The sequence below is a fragment of the Podarcis gaigeae genome (genome assembly GCF_964106915.1).
Source record: "Podarcis gaigeae genome assembly, chromosome: 4".
Classification (NCBI taxonomy): Eukaryota; Metazoa; Chordata; class Lepidosauria; order Squamata; family Lacertidae; genus Podarcis; species Podarcis gaigeae.
In genome coordinates, this window is record NC_139677.1 from 54,797,490 (window position 1) to 54,817,658 (window position 20,169).

Consider the following 20,169-nt stretch of genomic DNA (forward strand, 5'->3'; position numbering starts at 1 on the left):
CCCTCCACTGCAGTGCCAAAGTCTGACAAAACACCACTATCTATGTGACTGATCTATAAAACGCCTCAGTGACTATGATTGCCCCGGCCAACTTTTTCAAAGCATTTTTTTATAGTCTCAGAAAGAACATGGGCTGCAGTGTGGTGTGCTGCATATTGAAATTTGGGCATAATCTCTAGAGATGTGAGGAACAGATCAGAGGAGAAAGGAAGTGAGACCTTTTAAAAAAAAAATCCCTCTCTGCACTTAATCCAGGAGTGTCTGGAAAAGTGTAAAATAGCAATCTTTGGCGTGCTCTGCACAAAGGGAGGCAGGAAGTGTGTGCTGTTCGTTTGAGGGGAGGGCTGCCACCTTTTTTCTTCTTGCAGGCCCTTCACGCCTTTCACACAGAGAGGTGGGGAACCTGCGGCCCTGCAGATGTGAATGGACTCCAGCTCCCCTTGCCCCAAATATTTGGCCCTGCTGCTGGAGCAGATGGGAACTGGAGTGAAACCACCCGAACGGGGGCAGGTTTCCCCATCCTGGTAAACAACTGTGCGATAGGCAAATATTCATCAGGCGAACCTTTGCCCAGAACTTTGCATTTTGTGGGTGCTCACATACTGAATCGGGGTAAAATAATACTACTTGGAAGGGGAGGCGGCAGCTCTTACTGAAGGCGATATATCTCGCTTTACTTCCACAAGAAGCGAAAACCGCCCATCGCCTTTCCCTCAGCTGCGCGTGCTGAGAGGGGTTACCAGCCCAGGCACGGCGTGGGATCTGGCCTAGGCTTCGTGTGGGTTGGTGACTGTTGAAAAAGCCTGGCTAAGGGGGGGGGTGCTCGGGGTCCGTGCGGGATGAGCTTCCTTCTCGAAGCCAGTCAGGCGACTGAGAGTCTCGGGAGCTACTTTCGCGCCCTTTTCACTGTCCCGCGGGGGCCCACCCACGCACGAGGAAAACGTTTGGCGCGTGACTCTTGTCCCCGCATCTCCCTCAGCCCGCCTTTTTGAGGCTTCGCACAAGACGCCGCAGCCGCCGCCCACAGGTCTGCCGCTTGCTCGCTTGTTCTTTCTCGCGCGCGCTGCGGTAATCGCGGCGTCCCATTGACACGCGGGCCTCCCTTTGGCTTTTTACAGTAGCTTCCAGCGGCTGTGCGCAGGCCAATTCCAGGAGCCCGCGGGTTGGAGCCGCGCCCTGCTGAATACCGGAAAGGGCTCTGATTGGCCGGCGCCTTCCCCTATGCAAAAGAGCTAAGGGAATGGCATTCCTCCGGACTCTCTTACTGTAAAAGCAAATTCATTTCCAGTCAATCTCCATTCATAGAGCCAGAAGGCGAGAGGGAGGAGGAGGAGGAGGAGGGCGCGCGGAGGGGGCAGAGAGAGAGAGAGAAAGAGAGAGACAGACCAGGCTTTTTGAGACCAGCATGAGCAAACAAACAGCGCCTCACAGAAGGTCACACACAGCTGGAGAGACTGGCCTCCCTAGGCAGGAGCCTTCGGGAAAGCTCGCCGTTGGCGTCTGGTGAACACGTGAAGACTCCTTCCGCTTGGGGAACGTGGACCTTGGGAGGAGCGCAGGCTCTCTCGTCTGAGCGACTCCTACTTCTTCTTCTTTTAACTCTTGACTCTGAGGCCGCTTGCGCGCCCGTCCGCCTGCCTGCCTGCGTGTGTGCGTGCGTGCCTGTGTTTGTTCGCGTGTTCTGCTAGTCTTCTGGTGGGGCAGAAGCGGAAACTCGGCCGGGCCCCCCTCGCGTGTTGTAACGAAGTTGGAGGCGCGAGAAAGGAGGGGAGGGAAAGAGGAAGGCCGTGAGGGAGCGAAGGGTGCGGAGGAGAGAAAGCAAACGATGGTCCCGAAAGCGGAGCTCCACCTGCTGTGGTTAAACCATAGCTGAGCAGCCGGGCCCCGGCGGCTGAATCTGAGGAAGATTGCCTCAGATCTTTCCCCCCAAGTTGGCAGCGTGACTCACCCGGCGGCCACAGACTGTTGGGTGACTTCAGAAGTGCGCGCTCGAAAGTTGCTGCACGCAGTAACCGCAGAGGGAACCCACAAGCCAACCAGCAGCCCCGACCAGACCAGAGGGGTGTTTCCCCCCCCCCTTCCCTCTCTCTCTCTCCTCATATGGACTCCCTCCCTCCTCCTTTCCTTCACATTATTGGCCACCCGACCTGCCGGGATCTTCTTCTTCTTCCTCTTCTTCCATTCCTCGCCCTCGTCGCCGACCCGGCCAAAGCGTTGCGAAAGGGCGCCGCGGCCGCGGGACTCTCCTGGCCCTTTCGGAGAGCGGCGGGGCAGCCCCCCGAGGCCGGGTTTCTCAAGGCCGCTTTGGGAAGAGAGGGGCAGGGAAGCGGAGCTCCCGCAGAAGAACATTAATGGATTTCTGTTGTGTTTAAACTCTCTCTAGAGCCGACTGTAAATATTTGATGAAGTACAGTATATAATGCTGTGATAGCCGCTTGACCTTTGAGAAACCTCAGGCCACGTCCGTGAAAGCCTGTGTCCCCCCCTTCCCTCCCCGCCCTCCAATTGTTCTGAAACCGATTTTCTCTCTCCACGGGCAGAGACTGGTGGGCTTAAATCCGGATTCTAAAGCGGCTTTTTTTGTTTTTTAAGGAGCAGAGCGGGGTGTGGGTGGACGGGAGAGAGCAGCCTGCTCTCCCAACAGGACAGGAAACTCGCTACTGGAAGGACTGGCTAGCCCCTTCCCTCCTCCTCTCTCCGGTGCTTGCAACAGATGCCTTTGCTCAGTCCTTCTCCTCCCCGTGTGTGGGATTTTGGAAGGGCCTTTGATTTTTCATAGCACTGGTCATTCCCGAGGGGGAGAAGGCCAAAAGAAAAAAAGCTTGTCCAAACCTATTAGGGACTCTTGCTTCTTCTTTTTGTTGTTATTATTGCTTCTAAAAGAGAGGGACACGCAATACATTTCCAGGAGAGCTTGCCAACTGGATGCTTGGATTAAGTGTGGCAGGACCAGGAGAACGAGCGTCCCCCTGCCGTAGCCAACTGTTGATCCGCATTGACTCCGGGACTGGCTCCTCTGCGGGACCCCTAAGGCTCTTTCCTTTTATGTGGGTCTCCCGAGAGCCTCCGGCCGAAGAGTTGCTGCGCCCGCCCCGCTTTGCGCGAAGCCCCGTGCGGAGCTTTCTCACTCAACCGGCTTGTTGTGATGCGTATCCCCGTAGATACCAGCACGAGCCGCCGCTTCACGCCGCCCTCGACCGCGCTGAGCCCGGGCAAGATGAGCGACGCGCTGCCGCTGGTTGGCCACGAGAACGGCGGCGGCGGCGGCGGCGGCGCCCTGGCGGGCAAGATGAGGACCGCGGACCGCAGCATGGTGGAGGTCCTGGCCGATCACGCCGGCGAGCTGGTGCGCACCGACAGCCCCAACTTCCTCTGCTCCGTCCTGCCGACCCACTGGAGGTGCAACAAGACGCTGCCCATCGCCTTCAAGGTACGAGGGGCAAGGGGAGAAGAGGGGGGCGGCGGGGGGGGGTAGAGTTCCTCAGCTGTCAGTCTTGTGTCTAATGCAACCCATTACTATTTACTTGGCAGTAAAGGCCCACGACTTGCAGAGGGGACTTGCAGGGGGGAAAGTTTCGGCTTGCAGCCGGGCAGCCCAAGCCCGTGCGGGTTTACTCGGAAGTAAGATCCACAGAAAGCAGCGAGGCTGGACTTTTCCAGCGAAGTGTGCTTTGGGGAAAGGGTGGCAGCCTCGAAACGGAAACCGCCAAGTTCGGCCCACGGCCATATGGACTGCATCCTTAGATGCGGTTTCGTGGCGCGCGGAAAAGGCTCCCGAAATGTCTAACCGAGTCCGATCCTCGTTAGGAAGTCTGACTAAATTGGAAGGGGGGTTCTTTCGGAGTAAGTGGGCGTCGGATTGCAGCCATGCCGACGGCCCCTCGTGCAAGTTGACCTGGAAGCAAGACCCCTTACAATAATTGAAGTTTACTTCGGAGGAAGTGTGCGCCCGGGCGCTGCCGTGTAGCGCGACCCTAAGCAGCTTTAGTGAGGAATAAAGCCTACCGAGTTAAGGGAGACTTAGCCTTAGCACGTTGTCCTGTGTATTTTCCACCAAAAGCAAGCCACGCTCTGCTCAGCTGAGCTTAATTCCTTCTATCGAGTAGCAGCTACCTACATTTGCCTGGGAATACATCTCACTAAATTCAATAGGACTTACTTCTGCATAGGCATGCTTAGGATTGCCTTGAAAGTGCCACCCTGAACACCTAGGGTGCCATGGTGATATTTTTCCCATCCGTAATACACGGGTAGGCTGGCTTGTTTTATTTTCAAACAAACCCAAAACAAAAGTGGAATCTCCGTAAACTGCTCCATGTCTCTAAAAGTTTAGTAAACAGGAGTGAATTCTCATAATCGCTTCACAGAGAAGGCATAATCAGCCTTTAGTAATAAGTCATCCTAAGTGTTCAAGCCTCGCTTAAGACCAAAGGCCACCTAGTATTATGTGCAAGAGCCGCAGAAACCAGCAGGCCTCAACTGGCCAGGGGTAGATAGACCTCCCTCTACTTTCCACCCACCCTTCCCCTAATAGAGATTTCCACATGAGAGAGAAGGTTACTTACTTCCTACAATCACCCAGAACTTAACGCCTTCCTCCCGAAAGCACTGACCGACCTCCGAGCCTTAAACTCGACCTTCCTAAAACACTAAGAGTATTTGGAAGGAAATGCTCAATTGAATTCCGTGGGGCTTCCTCCCGAATAAACGCCTTCGGGGATGCCAGGCACAAACAGGCAAAGTAGAAAGGATCAAAGGACTTCACGCCAGGAGGACAAGGAGTAACACGTGTAAGTAAATATCATGGAGGAGGAAATATTTCACGGGAAGATTGAGCTTAGACCTGCTTCCAGTCGCTCAGGATTCCTCCTCCCTCCCTCTAGGGAGTCAAAAACAGTTACTGAATTAATACCCCATTTCCCAAAGCCCTTTAGCAGAAACACAGGGAGCCAAACCATTAAAAAAAAAAAAATCTACACACTCTTTCTCTCACCCACACTCTTGCATACGGCGTCCCTCCGAATATTTTAGATAATAATAATAATAATTTATTATTTGTACCCCGCCCATCTGGTTGGGTAGCCGGCTGGTGGATGGAGCAGGAATAAATCTAAGAAGGTATTTACGGGAGCAGAATTGTCCACGGTGACAAGTAAGGAATTCACACACTAACACACACTACCTAATATCTATTACAATCTTAGACATACTTCCATCACAGCCAGCGGTATCTACGCGCAGATCTGACCTCAACAAGTGGTTATTTTAGAAATCCCGCTTGCTTCGTTTAGAAGTAAACACTGTTAGGTACCCTTAGGATTACTTCTGCGTAAAGGCAGTTGGACTTAAAGCCGACTGAAGCAAGCCTCGCAAGTGTAGTCTCTCAGGCATAAAGGCGCACGCGAGATGAGGACCCGGCCTCTAGAGTGCTATTGAAGCCTCCTCATTCACATTTACGGTCTTTCGCTGAACGCAGCAAGGCCCTCTCCTTTCATAGCTGAGCTCTCACCATCTCTGTATAGCTCAGGTTGGAGTAAGAAAGGGAGGAGAGTTTTCTCCTTTCGGCCCCTGAAGTTCATTCACAAATCGCTACGACAAGGCTGCGGCGGCCTCGCTGAATTCTGCGGGACTGACTTGCGAGGAAACATTAATAGGATCGGTCTGCACGAAGAGTGCTGTAAAAAGAGGGAAAGGCTCTGGTGGGTTTTGTGGAAGGTCTGTTTATATGTTGGGGGGCGGGATACACACCCACCCCTACATGCTGCGGAAGGAAGCAATCCCTTCAGCCGCTGAAGCTGTGCACCTGATTTGCGCCGGGGTCAGGGAGATCGCCCCTATAAAATAACTTAGGACTGGAAGGCGGGCTCAGCGCGAAGCACCTGCGAGCGCCGCTTTGTAACTGAAGCCGCTCAGGCCGCTCCCAACCCCTCCGGGTGTCCCCAAAGGGATTAGCACATAACTCAAGGTTGGCGTGGATTTCTTTTGCGTTTGGATCCCATATTGGAGAGCACCCGCTGCAGCCGGCAGCTTAGTCCACGTGCATATGGTAGCAAACGGAAAACAGATACACGCAGATTTCCAGACGTTTAAAATCGACCCCCTCTATTGGGGTATAATGCACGTGTGACAGTAACAAAAGCGTCCGCGTGCTTTAAAAAAAATAATCAAAAAAATCCTAGTACTTCAGGCCCAACTTAAAGAAACGCCAAAGCTGGAAGTATCCCTGCATATAAACATCCCCCCAGATATTTTCCTTTGGATGTAAAACTCGCATTTGTTCGCACGGAACAAGTCAGCCTCTTGGTCAGCAGCCCCCCAGCAGAGTTTTAAAAGGAAGCAGGACGGCTGAGTTTGCGTGTGTGTGGATGCAGTCGCGTGGCATTCATCCATGAAAAAATAAATAAAGTAACAGAACACTCACTTTGCAAAAAAAAAAAAAGGGGGGGGGGTCTCATGACGGCCCCCACCCCCATTGCTTCAGAATAAGTTCTTTGACCTCTGCAGTAGTTCAGCCTTTGTGTTTTGAAGGTTTGCTTCTTTGGGAGGCGGAGAGAGGGTTGCTGCTTTCCGGCCTTGTGCTTCAAAACAGGAGACGGAAACCTCCCGTGGGCAAAACTTTGTGCCCAGCTCCTCCTGAACAGCCGGAGGCTCCTCTCGCTACTGCCCAGGGAGTAAGATTCAGGAGGACACGTGTAGGATCGATTTCAGTAGCCCGCTCAACCTAACAAATCTCCGTTCCCCCTTTAGAACCGGCTTAGCAAGTTTTGAAGGGGTGTTAAGATTTACCCTCGCCAACTCGGAGTCGAGGAAGACCCCGGGGTCTCCCCCCGCCCTCCATGACATCAGTGGTTCCCTTATATAGAGTAGAGGATTGCCCAAACCCAAGCCCTGCTCCTCGGCCAGTTCACACTTGTTCAGTCTGCCTGTCCCCTTAGTCCAAACATCCCAGGCGGAGCCATCCTAGCGCGCCCTGGAAGCACCTCTCCTCTCGCCCGCCCGGCCACTGTCCAGCCTGTTTTCAGCCTCTGGGAGCCCAGTGAAGGCGCTCCTCCTAGCCCAGGGCAAGCAGAGAGCCTGGGGCGAGTAGCTTCCTCTCTGAAAAGGCTTCCTTGGGTAGGAGAGGCCTGCAGGTGGTTTTCCCGCTTGCCAGACGCCACCCAAACGCGCTCATTGGAAGGCAGGCGTCTCCCTCCCTCTCTCACACACTTGATTTCACCCCAAGGCTTCACATTTACTTGCAAGTAAATCTAATGGAACCAAGTGCGCGCAATACTTGGATCGGGTTGATGACCCCCCCCCTCTCTCTCAGCAACGCTTCCTCGGAGGACAGGCCTTCGAAAGTGTGCTGGGCATTTCTGAATCGACCCCCAAAAGCCCACTTCCTTTCATCTTTATGATCAAGACCCGATCCATTGGTTCTTGGCGGCGGATCGTCTTCACTGATGAAGGCGCAGAGGGGGTAGGGTGAAAGAGGAATCTGGAGTGAATCCGGAGCGAATGCCACGCTTGTCAATTTTATCCCTCCCTCACCAAATTTGCTTGACCCGTCTGAATTTGCTTGGCCTGGAATCGCTGCCAACAGCCCCCCAGAAGCCATTCTCGTCTACGTTTGGTCTGGAATAAGTGTTGCACCCCCTCCCTAAATAAATGGCCCTTGCCCCCGAGTCCCTCATTTTTTGTGCCATTGGTTTTCATTGAGTGTACTTCCAAGAGATCTTGCTTATTTCGATTAATTCTTTTCCTAATTTAGCTACACTACTAAATTTACGTGGCCGCGGTAGCCAAATAGTGGGGAAGGTGGTCTGCCTTATATCCCCCCCCCCCCCCATCCTAATGTCCCGCAAGTTGTTCCTGTTCAAGGGGATCTCAGAAAAAGCGAAGTTCTACTTCAGGCTGGCTTCCGCAGCCTCCCGCCCTTCTTTTTTCTGGCTAAGCTTCACTTTTCTCACTTCCCTGCAGGCTGACAGCAGCCAGTACGTGCTTTTCTCTCCCTTCGAATTCCAGCAGAGCTTTTAAATAGCCACGATATTAAATCCGATTACCTGCCCGGGTCTCTTAAGTAGCAGCCAAGGAGGATGAGAAAGATCTGTTCGCACTGGTTCAGTTTCTTCCTTATTAGTTCCCAAACGTGTTATTCTCCAACCAGCTTCAGTTTTGAGAACTTTGGAGCTTCAAGCCCTTGTTCTTTCTTTCTTTCTTTCTTTCTTTCTTTCTTTCTTTCTTTCTTTCTTTCTTTCTTTCTTTCTGGAAAACATAATCATAATAAATCAATAAAAGAAACAACAACAACAATGTCATATTACAGAAAGGATTCCATCACGCAATGCAAATGTGTGTGATTTAAGAAGAGAGAGAGAGTAAATAAACGTTTCTTGTTCAGGATTTTCCCTGCCCCAGAAGACACACACCTTTGCAAGCAAGGGAACTTTGTCTTATGTTATCAATAAATATGTAACCCTTTGTAACAAACTGTTGCAGTCCTATGCATATTTGCCTATTCAGAAGTAAATCCCACTGTATTCAAGTCCTTCAACATATGCACACATAGAGCATTGCATCCTAAAACAACCAAAATCAGTGGGTTTTTTTGAAAAACCAGAAAATACTTGGGATGTGATGGGTGAAGAGGGATTAAACCAGACTCCTGCATATAAAACTGCTGAGATGGGCAGACTGTTAACAGTTCCCTTTTCCAGCTTCCCATCCTGCATACACTACTATTGGTGGGTTTTTTTTTTATTATTCTGTCCCTCAAAAGAAAATAAAAACCACCAATCCCTAACTGAATAAATTCTCAGGAAGAACACAAAGACTGGATTTTGCTAGGTTTTGCTTATATAATCTCCTCCTTGTAGGTATAACTATTTCCCACAACCAAGGAGTGTTGTTATTCAAATAATTTTGGGAATAATTATTATTTCTTTACATGTTTCCACAAGAGCTTGCCTTTCAGCATTCTGATGCAGCAGATCAACAGTCCACTTCTTGTAGAAGAGTCCTAGTAAAGTTAAGGACTTAACTGGTTCTGCTATTTAAAACAAACCATCCATGGACTTGCTTTTATTTACTACAGCAGATGGTAACTGCATACTTGCACACCACAAAAGCCAAAATCTACCAAATGAGAATACCTGGAATTACATTCCAGTCTTAACTGTGCTTGCATGGAAGTAAACACTATTGTTTCCAGTGACACTTACTGGTACATCCAAGCAAGTATGGGAATATTGCCACATGGGAGACTGTGATCCTAAGTATGTTTGCTGGAAATAAGCCTCAACTGGGTTCGGTATGACTTTCATGTAACTAAAGCTGTTGAAATAAATCACTATGAACTCTGTGGGACTTACTCCTGAGTAAAAATATTTAGGATAGCAGTTTAATCTCTGTTCACTGGTTTGTCCTTAAGTCTTAACTCTTGCATTGCACCTTTACAACGCTTAACAAAAAAGAAAAGACAGAGCATTGAACTTCATCAGGGCTAATCTAAATAGTCGGATTTAATTGATCCATAGATTAGGTTGCTTTGACCTAATCCCTTTGGAAACCTAGGATTTTCTGCCAAATTTAAGATGATGGCTGATATCTGAGAAATGATAGGGCGGACTCATTTGATGGGTCAGCTCGGGGTATGGCTAATGTTGGCTTTTGCCTGTATAAATTAAGTGAAAAAGAAAGATGATAAACTATCTGTTTCTAAAGTTTGAGAAATTGTAATAGAAGAGTACAATGGAGGATAAGATAATAATCTCATTCTTACTTAAAATATCCCCCCCCCCCCATTAGTGGGATAAAGCAGTAAGATTTAGTTGTGCTGCAACTTTGAATTGTCTGTATTCCTTCTAGCTCATGTAGAACATATTTTTATAAGCTGAACAGTCAAGCAGAAACACACGCACAGCTAGCTATCTCCAGTCAACAAGTTCTTACTTATCTGTTTAGTCTGTTTTATAATGTAAATGTTTGTGTTCTGTGCCTCTTTTACAGCTTTACTTGCCAGTCTCTTTATCCTGGGCCCAGATATTTTTCTTTAGCGTCTTTCCAGAGTTTCCGGCATTATGTTGTAAACACAGAGAGTTGAAAATATACTTTTTCTGTGGAGTTTTTTATTATTATTTTAAAAATGACCAAAGGTATTCCTCTTGTATTTGAAGTTTTGTTTTTTTTTTTAAAAAAACCAAAACACACACCCAGTAGTATGCATATCTAGAAAGACATGCATAGGATCAAATAATATTTTTTCAAAATGTGTTCCAATAAACACTATGGTTTGTTGACTTAGTAAAGCTATAATTCAATTTGTTGCTGGGGAAAAATAAGGTATTGCACCTGAAGTAATATTGCTAGAATGTCGAATTGTTGTTAACATCTTATAGTATTTTGACTAGGAAAAAATAATCAGTGTATAAGGGTACAATCCTAGCATTATAATTCTTATTCTTATTATGGGAAGAAATCTCACTGAGGGGAAATGGATCTTATTCTGAGGGATGTCTCACTGTGTTCAGTAACTGTTCCTAGGAATACAGCTTTATATCATGATTATAACCATGTTTATTCAGAAATAGGTTCAAATTGTTTCAGTAGCATTAGCCCTAATAAGTAATAATTCCTCACAGGACTGCAACCTTAAGCTAAAACATTTTTTCTCGGGGAGCCCAATTCATACTTTGTTGTTTGTCCTTGTCCTTCCTGCTAGAAGTTTCTAGACCAAGGGTGGGGAACTTGTGGCCCTCCAGATGTTGCTGGACTCTCTGTTCCCATTATCACTGACCTTTGGTGGTGATGGCTGAAGCTGATGGAAGTTTGGATCCAGCAACACCTGGACAGCCGTAAGTTTCCCCACCCTCTTCTAGAAACTTCAGAAGAAAAGTCTAACAACTTCTCACATAGGTGCCCAGCAAAGTCTGAGGGGCAGTTGTCCTGTTCTGCGACAATTAACTTAGGAGAGAGAGAGAGAGTACCCTATGAGACCAAAGAGATGAGGAAGAAACAGGGCCTTATAGAGAGAGAAGCAGGAAAAAGGATGCTATTTTTGAGTTCAGGAGTTGCACTATTTGCACTAAAATTCTAAAAGGTCACCATGTCCCAGCTTGCTGCCTGCCTTATTTCTCACTCAAACTTTTTGCCTGGTTCCTGCTTAGCCTCAGATGATTAGAAAAGAAAAAACAGGAGCAGGTGAATGTAAAAAAAAGTGAATTGGCTGTTGCGTTTCATTGAAAGGACTAGGGCTGCTGAGGAAGGGTGGGTAGAGGGAAGTAGAATGCCCACTCTAAGCGGAAATTTCAACACCAGGCAGTTTCAGCAGAAGTGAAAAGAATTTTTTTAAAGAAGTTGCCTCTTACTTGGAAGACAGGGGCCAAAACTCAAGTGGGGAGTGTAAAAGGAGACTTTGGCTCTAGGTCAGGTAGAGGGCTTCTGGCCTCCTGATTCTAAGCATGTTGTGTGGAAGGAAGTGCTGCTGATTCACACTAGATTGCCATGGAGTACGCAAATAGAAGTTCAAGCTTCATCTACAATCACCAGCCTGAATTTAGAGGTTGTTGCTAGCTTACATTTAGTCACTGTTTCAGCACAGCACTCCAAAATGCCACACTGCACCAATGCAACCATCCTTATTTCAGTTTTATTGAAACCAATGACATTTAAAAAAAAAAGAAAAAAAGTGTTTGAGATTCAGGTTTTGATTTCTTTATTGTGCCCGATTAAATAGGGTGCTGTGTTTTAGCACCCAATTTACCAAAGAAATATTATATATATTCAGCTGCTTGGATATGAACTAAGCTAGTCACTATTAGGTCCCACTAAAATCTATGGGAAAAGCTAGTCATGGCTAACTTATTTCTGATTGATTTTCAGTTGGACTTTAGTGCAACTAACTTAGGTTGCAAGCCTAACCTTATGTACCTGAGTGTAAGTTTCATACTTCTAAGCGCTTAAGATTGTTAAACTTGCAAGTCTATGTTCACCTGTATGCAGTCTCCCGTCCCTCACCACCCTATTAAAAAAAATTAATAATCCTATTTGACTTTTGTTTATAGTTTGCACCTTCAAATTATCAATAAGAAACTAATGGTGCTTCCATTTTATTCTTTTAGGTGGTGGCCTTAGGAGATGTCCCTGATGGGACTCTGGTCACAGTGATGGCTGGAAATGATGAGAACTACTCTGCAGAACTCAGAAACGCTACTGCTGCCATGAAGAATCAAGTAGCAAGATTTAATGATCTAAGATTTGTGGGCAGAAGTGGAAGAGGTATGATATCATTATCACTATTATTTTACTACACTAAAATTAAGTTGTGTCTTGGCAGAAAACTCTATGCACAGAATCTTTTGTTGCAGTTTTCAGACTGCTTTCTTTTGCAATAATCCCTTTTGCTTTCAATATAATTATATCGGAGTAAGCAGTTTCAGGATTACCGCAATTGAGGCCAACCAAAGTCCATATTGGTGGTATTGTGGTAAATGATTGCAGGATGTAGATCACTACCTTGTTTTTATGATGCATTTGTGCAACAAACATTACAGGCTGAATTGTGTATTGTTATCAGATGGTTTAGATCTGTCTTCAGAGCTATGGTACAATGATTTGTATCTGCTCGGTATTTAGCCAGTAGTGTCGATGTAGAGCTCTGTATATCTCAGAAGTAGTGTTAGAAATCCCATGTGAGCAGTTTTCTCATTCATTTCAGTAGAAAAGGTGACTGCAACAAACAGATCCTCAGTGAATGGGTAAAGCCAGTATATAATGAAATTTTAATTACTGAAATGAAAACATTGCTAATTATAAAGTTTGGTGACTGCAGAGTAGAGTCAGCTTGTTGTAGTTTGCTACTGTTATATATATTGGCAGTGGTGGTTTTCTGCAGAGAGGATTTTTCCTTCCTCTCCCCCCCCTTCCTTAATGGTTCCATTTAAGGGTCTCTACAAGAAATAAGTATGCATTCGGTTTGTTACTTTAGCTTTAGCAATGCAGTTCATGATAGTGAGGTTAGGAATACACAGAATGCTAAATAGGCACACACATATGTTGACACGGAAGTAAGATATGTTGATGTCAACGAGACATGTTTCTAACTAATTATCCAATTTGTGAGACTGCTAAAAATGCACCATCTATCATGGTTTAAACACACACACACACACACACACACACACTTATCTGTGTGACTAGGCTCAACTATTTCTTTTTATGCATTTGCATGGATATTGATATGGCCAGAAGAAACTCCCATAACTCTGGCAGATGGAAAAATGTTATTGCTATTATTGGAGGGGCTGCCAGCAATAACTGTGCTTGCAAGAACTAAGCATTGTAGTGCTTTTCACATACTCACCTTACAGAGGATTCTCTCCATGTAGTGGAGAAGCTGACGGACATCACATCCAATGTGTATATATGGTAACATGTTATTTGAGTGCTCCATGCATAGACCAATGTGTATATCAATTTGACTTACAACCTCTCCTTTTCTGAGAAGTAAAGATCTCATAAAATCAGACAGTTGGATCACATATTCCTTTATAGGCAGGATGATAATAGTACACCCTTGCTCCCTGCTCTGCGGAGAGAATTCTAAGCTTGTTGAGTACATGAATTGGTCTTATCTCTATATGAGCACATACCTGAGGAAGGCTGGGGCTGCTCATATAGCCTTTGCTATGAATTGGCTCCTAGTCACAAATATAATTCATGAAAATTGCCTAGCTGGGTTGATTCTTGCTCCTTACTAATGTGCTGATTTTATCAGGACTGGGATTGGTCCTTTGATTTGTGCATATAGCAGACTTGATTTCATTTTCTATGGAAACTAGCTTTTGATTTTTTGATTATTTAATTTCTATACGGCTTAATATGTTAAAAATAACTCTAAGCCATGTACAAACAAACTCAAAGCGACAACAGGCCAATGAAACAAAACATTACAAAAATACAGAGTTACATACGAAAATGTTCTAGGTACAGGTAGGTAGCCATGTTGGTCTGCCATAGTCAAAACAAAATAAAAAAATTCCTTCCAGTAGCAGACTAAAGCAGTACTATTACTTCTCTTGATCTGGACACTATACTTCTGTTGAGGCAGCTTAGAATAGCATTAGCTTTTTTGCTGCTGCATCACACTGTTGACTCATGTTAAGCTTGTGGTCCACTAAGACACCTGGATCCTTTTCACATGTACTGCTAGTAAGCCAGGCGTCCATCTTATATTGGTGCAGCTGGTTTTTCTGGTGACTTCTGTTTCAGTGTATCTGAAGAAGTGTGCATGCACATGAAAGCTCATACCAATAACAAACTTAGTTTCTAAGGTGCTACTGGATGGATTTTTTTTTATTATACTAAAATGTTACATTGATACAAAGTTACTAATACACATTAATCAGTATCAGTTCGTTTTCCTCTGACACACTCTCCTCCTCAGCCTCCTGGTTCTCACCCAGGGTCCAAACAAACTCTCAGCTCATGCACAAAAGTCTCACAAGAAGAAAAGTTCCTGGAAACATTGGACATCACCCTAATCTCTCATACTAGACATGCCTTCGATGGGCAGGCCCAAAGTGTATGGCACTTCCTCAGGTTGCCCACAGCTGCACTCTGCCCCCTCAATTCCAGGTACAGCAGGTTTGTTGAGTTTCCCAGGGGTCCAGAGGATGTGAAAAGGGGCCCCCTCCACTCGCAGCTCTTTCTTCACCCACTATCCTCTCCTTCTTCAGCTGCTTTTTTAAAAAAGACCTCTGCCACTCACACACACATACATGCTTCAGTTTTCTTTTCTGAAATGTGTTTGCTGCTTTTTAGCCTAATATGCAAAACTAGATGGTTTTCTAAACCTGCCTGAGTTGCTTCTGTGAAGGAGATAATTGCTGGGGGAGAAATACCTGCAGTTGGAATTGTAGCTTGGTGATGCTAACGAATGATAATAATAGGGTAAAGCAGAGAAAATTATATCCATTTACTGAAAACATAAGTGATGCTGTAATGTATAAAAGGATCAGTCATTAAACATGTTCAGTTGTTATATGGAAGGCTGCACCTTTTCAGTAAATGGAATTCTCATTATGATTCAGAGTGTTTAGAAAACATTTTGAAGATTTAAACATAAAGCTGGTGAAGTGTTTGAGAAGCTAATAAAAACAGGCCTGCACTTTGGTAGCTGGCACCGTGCATAGAGCCAGAAATCAGAGTTTATGCAGTTCCTAAGGTCAGAATGAGAAAGTGAAGGAAGGAGCAGGAGCTGGTCAGAAGAAAATTATACGCCATTTATTTTACTAATTCTACTCAGTCACTTGTAACACCAATCACTTATGTATAGGAGTTGATATGCAAATAAAGATTGACTGTCAGAATAAGTTTAAGGAAGTGATAATCTTTGGCAGCTTGCATGCTAACTATTCAGGTCTGAAGTTTTGGTTCCTATGGGCAATACCAATTTTGAATGAGTGACTAATATATGCTTTTGTTTATTCATACAACCCTGAACTGTTTCCTAAAGGTGTGGCTGTTTGCACTGGTTTCTGGCATTCTTTTATTGCATTGGCTTAAAGTGTGAGGACTAAGGCAGTTTGCGTCAAAGGTCATGAAATGCAGACAGGGAAATGAACTTCTGTTAGAGCTGTGTGATGTTTCTCTGTGCATGAAGCTAGCTGCTCGGAAGCAGTACTGTAATGTGAATAAACAATATGCAAAACAGGATGCAAAGGATGACTGAAAATTAGGTATGTGCATATGGTTTGTAACTGAAATTAACTAAAATAACTGGTGTAGAACTAGGGCTGCATCATATATTCTCTGCTTTTGATTTGAGGCAAGAACCAAGTGGAAATTTCATCTGTAAAATACTTAGGCAGTGTGACTTTTCCCTATTCAGTCGTGGTCAGCAGTTTTATTTCTCTTGGCTGTTGCTTCTTTCTCCTCCAGGATTACATTGGTGATCTCACTCAGTCAGGGATCCTGAATAGTGAATGTGATAATGTCACAATGCTAGGTACCCAATCAGATTTTGCTGCATGGTGATGCCACTGAGACAACTGAGGGCAATTTACACGAATAAGCAAAAAATCCCTCCCCACTAGCAAGGAGTGCTGAAAAATCATCAGCAAAAGAGAATTTTTTTTACTGCCAAAAATGTTAATGGGAAACAGTAAGTTGCTTTGGCTTAGCTGTACATGTAGCTGTCCAGAACAGTTTTAAGCAATGAAATGACAATGCAAGTTCATACCTATTTTTCACTGTTGTGCAGAATTATTGGGGGTCTAATATTCCGCATGAGAGGGTAAATCACAATACCCAACCACCAGAACAATTAGACCAGCACCCACCTGATCTGAATAAGTCTGTAGACTTCGGTGACACTTGAATAAGACCAGGAAAATGGGAAATAGACTAATTGCTGGGTCAGTCTTTTTAGTAAGGTAAAGGTATCCCTGCCCGTACGGGCCAGTCTTGACAGACTCTGGGGTTGTGCGCCCATCTCACTCAAGAGGCCAGGGGCCAGCGCTGTCCGTGGCCAGCGTGACAAAGCTGCATCTGGCGAGCCAGAGCCGCACACGGAAATGCCGTTTACCTTCCCGCTGGTAAGCGGTCCCTATTTATCTACTTGCACTGGCGTGCTTTCGAACTGCTAGGTTGGCAGGCGCTGGGACCGAGCAGCGGGAGCGCACCCCGCCGCAGGGATTCGAACCGCCGACCTTTCGATCGGCAAGTCCTAGGCGCTGAGGCTTTAACCCACAGCGCCACCTGCGTCAGTCTTTTTACTCATTACTATATTTCACATTGGCAGTTTGAAGAACTTCTTTATATACATACACATTTCATTTACTTGAGAGACTTGCGAGACAGAGGGAATTTTTTTTTAAAAAAAAATTATTAACAGGCCAATCACATCACATTATTCAAATCACATTAGTTCCAAATTATACAGCCAAATTTGAAATTTTGTTGAGGGTACCCATACATCAAGCTCCGCACGAGTCCAAAATTCCGGATAACTCCAGGCATCACTTATTTTACTGCTTTAATTAGACAGTTCTATTCAGTTCGATCCGGATAGTCCTTTATTACTTTCTTTCTCATCTTGTTGTTATCATATATTCCTTTCTTTGCGATCTCTGATGGAGACAGAGGGAATTTTAACTGATTTCATGCTGTATCCCTAATGCACACCTCTTAGAAACTGCTTATAAATTATAAAAACAAAGAACGCAATGTCTATTGCAAGTATTCAGTCATATCTAACACTACACTTTAATCACTTTGCAGTTTTGAAGCAGTTGGTTTTTACTGCTACAGTATTGCTAAACATAGTAAAATCCCCATTATTTCAGTCAACTCATTATTTCCATCAATCAACTCACTCATAGTGGCTGGGGAAACCCAACCAGATGGGTGGGGTAATAATAATAATAATAATAATAATAATAATAATAATAATAATAATAATAATAATACCTCCTGTTATTTCTTGTTCAATGTGCTTCATTGTCTACAGAACTCTACTTCATTCCATTTGCCTGAATTTTAACATACTGTGTACAGGATTGCCCCCTAATGTTATGGAAGCTTAGACTCACTAAAGTCAAAACTGGATACAGGATTATAGGTGTAATGTTCTGGATCTGGATGCCCACCACATGTTTTGGAAATATTAGCTGTTGCTGTGCAGTATTCCATTCATCATTCTGTATTTTAAAAGTGACTTTATTCTCCTCATACTAAGCTCAAAAGATGAGAATAGATCCTTATAAACAAATAAAATTGTATTTGACAGTTTTGGCTTGACTTCCAATACAAAACACTTCTGCTTAGGAATTAGCAGTTTTTGCCTTGCGCCAGCCCATTACTGATAAAACCTGCTTTTCTAGCCTGTACTACTGGCACCAGAGTCCCAGAACACCTGGAAGGAGGTGCCATTGATTTCAAGGTTTGCACATATTTCCATATCATTTGCAGATTGATTTTTTTCTGGAGGTGAGTAACACGGAAATGAGTAGTAAACTTGCACTATATTCCAGTATAATGCTGGAAATAGCTCAGGAGAGCCTGGGGGGGGCATGGAGAGGGGTGCACTAGGTAGAGGAATTACTAAAAAATATGGTGTCCTGCCTTGTGGAAGCAGAAGCACACCTGCTAACACAAAGCCACCACTAGATACAACTCTTTGCATATGTGTGTGTTTCATATGTCTTCACATAAGGGCCAGCACAAAACATTTCACTGCTTGAGGCAAAAAGCAAGATCCTGCCCTGCCCCCACCTCACTCATTCCATGTACTGAAGTTTACTTGACTTCAGCACCGGCAATGGGATAGCATCCTCCTTTGCACCTGAGGGCAGCAGGCTCTGATTCTCCAACAGAGGGGAATTGCCAAGGGTGCTGCCAGTGGTACCCAGAGCATCTGCCACCTGAGGCAATTGCCTCACTCTGCTTAAGGATGGGACTGGACCTGCTGTTGGCTATTTCTCTTAATTTCACCAGGAGCAAATGAGGCCATGACCAATCTCTTTATTTTGTTTCTCCCTGAAAGCATAGTGGGAAAGGAAGTGGATAGATGCCGTTTTGGAGTTAATGAGAGAAAGGCATGTAATAAATAAGCACTTTGTAGAAACACATCTGTATCCATTTATATTAAAAATAGATTTGCAAATTACAGAACCCTGCCAATTATTTTGCAAGAAAAAAGATGGCTGTGTAGGGTTTCCCATTATGTCAAATGGAGTGGAGGAAAAGTCTGCACCACTAGTTCCATGGAACTACTTTATATAAGTGTGCTTGAGTAAAACATGCATAACCATGGTTCTAGATGGGCACATCACCAGAGCTTGTTGGTTGTTGCTTAAGATTTGGCTGAAGTGGGAATTCAAAATTTCCACAATCTGTTTATTGCCAAAACATCTTGGTCTGTTTCCAGAATCTGGCTGCTTTTCCTGGTGTCATGCTGGCAAAAATTTGCTTAGGCTTTTCATCTTAGTTTTTCTCTTTCTGCATTCTAGTACGTTCAAAATCAAATATATCACTTTTTTAAAAAATGTTGTAGCACCATGAAAGAAACTTGTTTGATTGATGTTGGATTGCCACTATCGTTTTTACAGCACTAGCAAAGTATACAATACTTTATACAACCTAAGAAGATTGATAATAAGGTGCCACCTCAGAAATTAGTTACACGTGTGTAAAGGTTTCTCCCCACATGGATTGGATTGGATTGGATGCATATCTATACTACCCACAGCATAAAGGACAAATCCCTTCCCATATGTGCCTGTTTCTGCGTTGAGGTTATGGTCCACAGGTGAACTGTGTTCTTTGCAGTGAAACCGTGGGCAGTGTGACCAAGGCACGGTGAAGTTGCAATGAACACTGTACAACCATTTTGGGGGTTAAACAGGCCACAACTTTATTGATTACAGATGCCAGCGGGTTTTGGCACACAGGCATTGGGTATGTATCCTGTATCAACTAACCTCCCAGCTGGTTGATAATTTGGCAGGGTTAACCCAGGTTGAGGATCCTATGGTATACATCAAATTGGGATAACCCCTCCAAGATTACCATTTAGGGAGAGCTATGGCACATCAGCCCCCTCCCCCCCCCCACCAATCTGGGCATCCGGACAGAAGCACCTCATCCTGAAGATTTGAAGGAGCCTCAAAGGATAGCCCTGTATAGATGCTGTTGTGAGTTTTCTGGTTGTGTTTATGGCATGTTCAGATTAAAATGACCTTGGGGTTCATGTCAGGAAACGCATTCCAGCTACAACATGGGTTTCCCCACCAATCCTTTTCTGTTTTACATGAACAACATTGTAACATGCTGATCTTTTTCTAGTGGGTGAATTGGACTTAAAAAGAAGGGACATGCTACGTTCCATTTCCCAATTTAAGCTAAATTTTAAAAATATCTGTTTATTTATATGGGCATAAATTGACTTTGTAAACATGGAAACATTAACAGAGTGAGTTTTAATGGTCACAAAAATCATTAGCACTTTCATAGGACAATGAAAACACATCTGATTTTAAAACCCCTCAAGAAAAAAAATTATTTCAAAAGACAACTATAACAAAAGGCTGCAGCACTGGGATACATTAGCAAACTATGAAAGCAGCTAGTGATGTTTATTATTGTTATTGTTATTTATTTAATTTCTGTACCGCCCTATAACCGAAGGTC

At 44.8% G+C, this 20,169-nt stretch overlaps 1 protein-coding gene across 3 annotated transcripts in view; it reads left to right on the forward strand.

Annotated features, from left to right (window-relative positions):
- The window catches only part of RUNX1 (RUNX family transcription factor 1), a 176,051-nt gene that overhangs the window by 88,564 nt on the left and 67,318 nt on the right, over positions 1 to 20,169 (forward strand). For all 3 annotated transcript variants that reach the window (XM_083735094.1, XM_083735093.1, XM_083735095.1), the window contains 2 exons: positions 3,162 to 3,430; positions 12,099 to 12,255. In XM_083735094.1, coding sequence (XP_083591220.1) covers positions 3,162 to 3,430; positions 12,099 to 12,255 — 426 coding nt within the window. The remainder of the gene's footprint in view (positions 1 to 3,161; positions 3,431 to 12,098; positions 12,256 to 20,169) is intronic.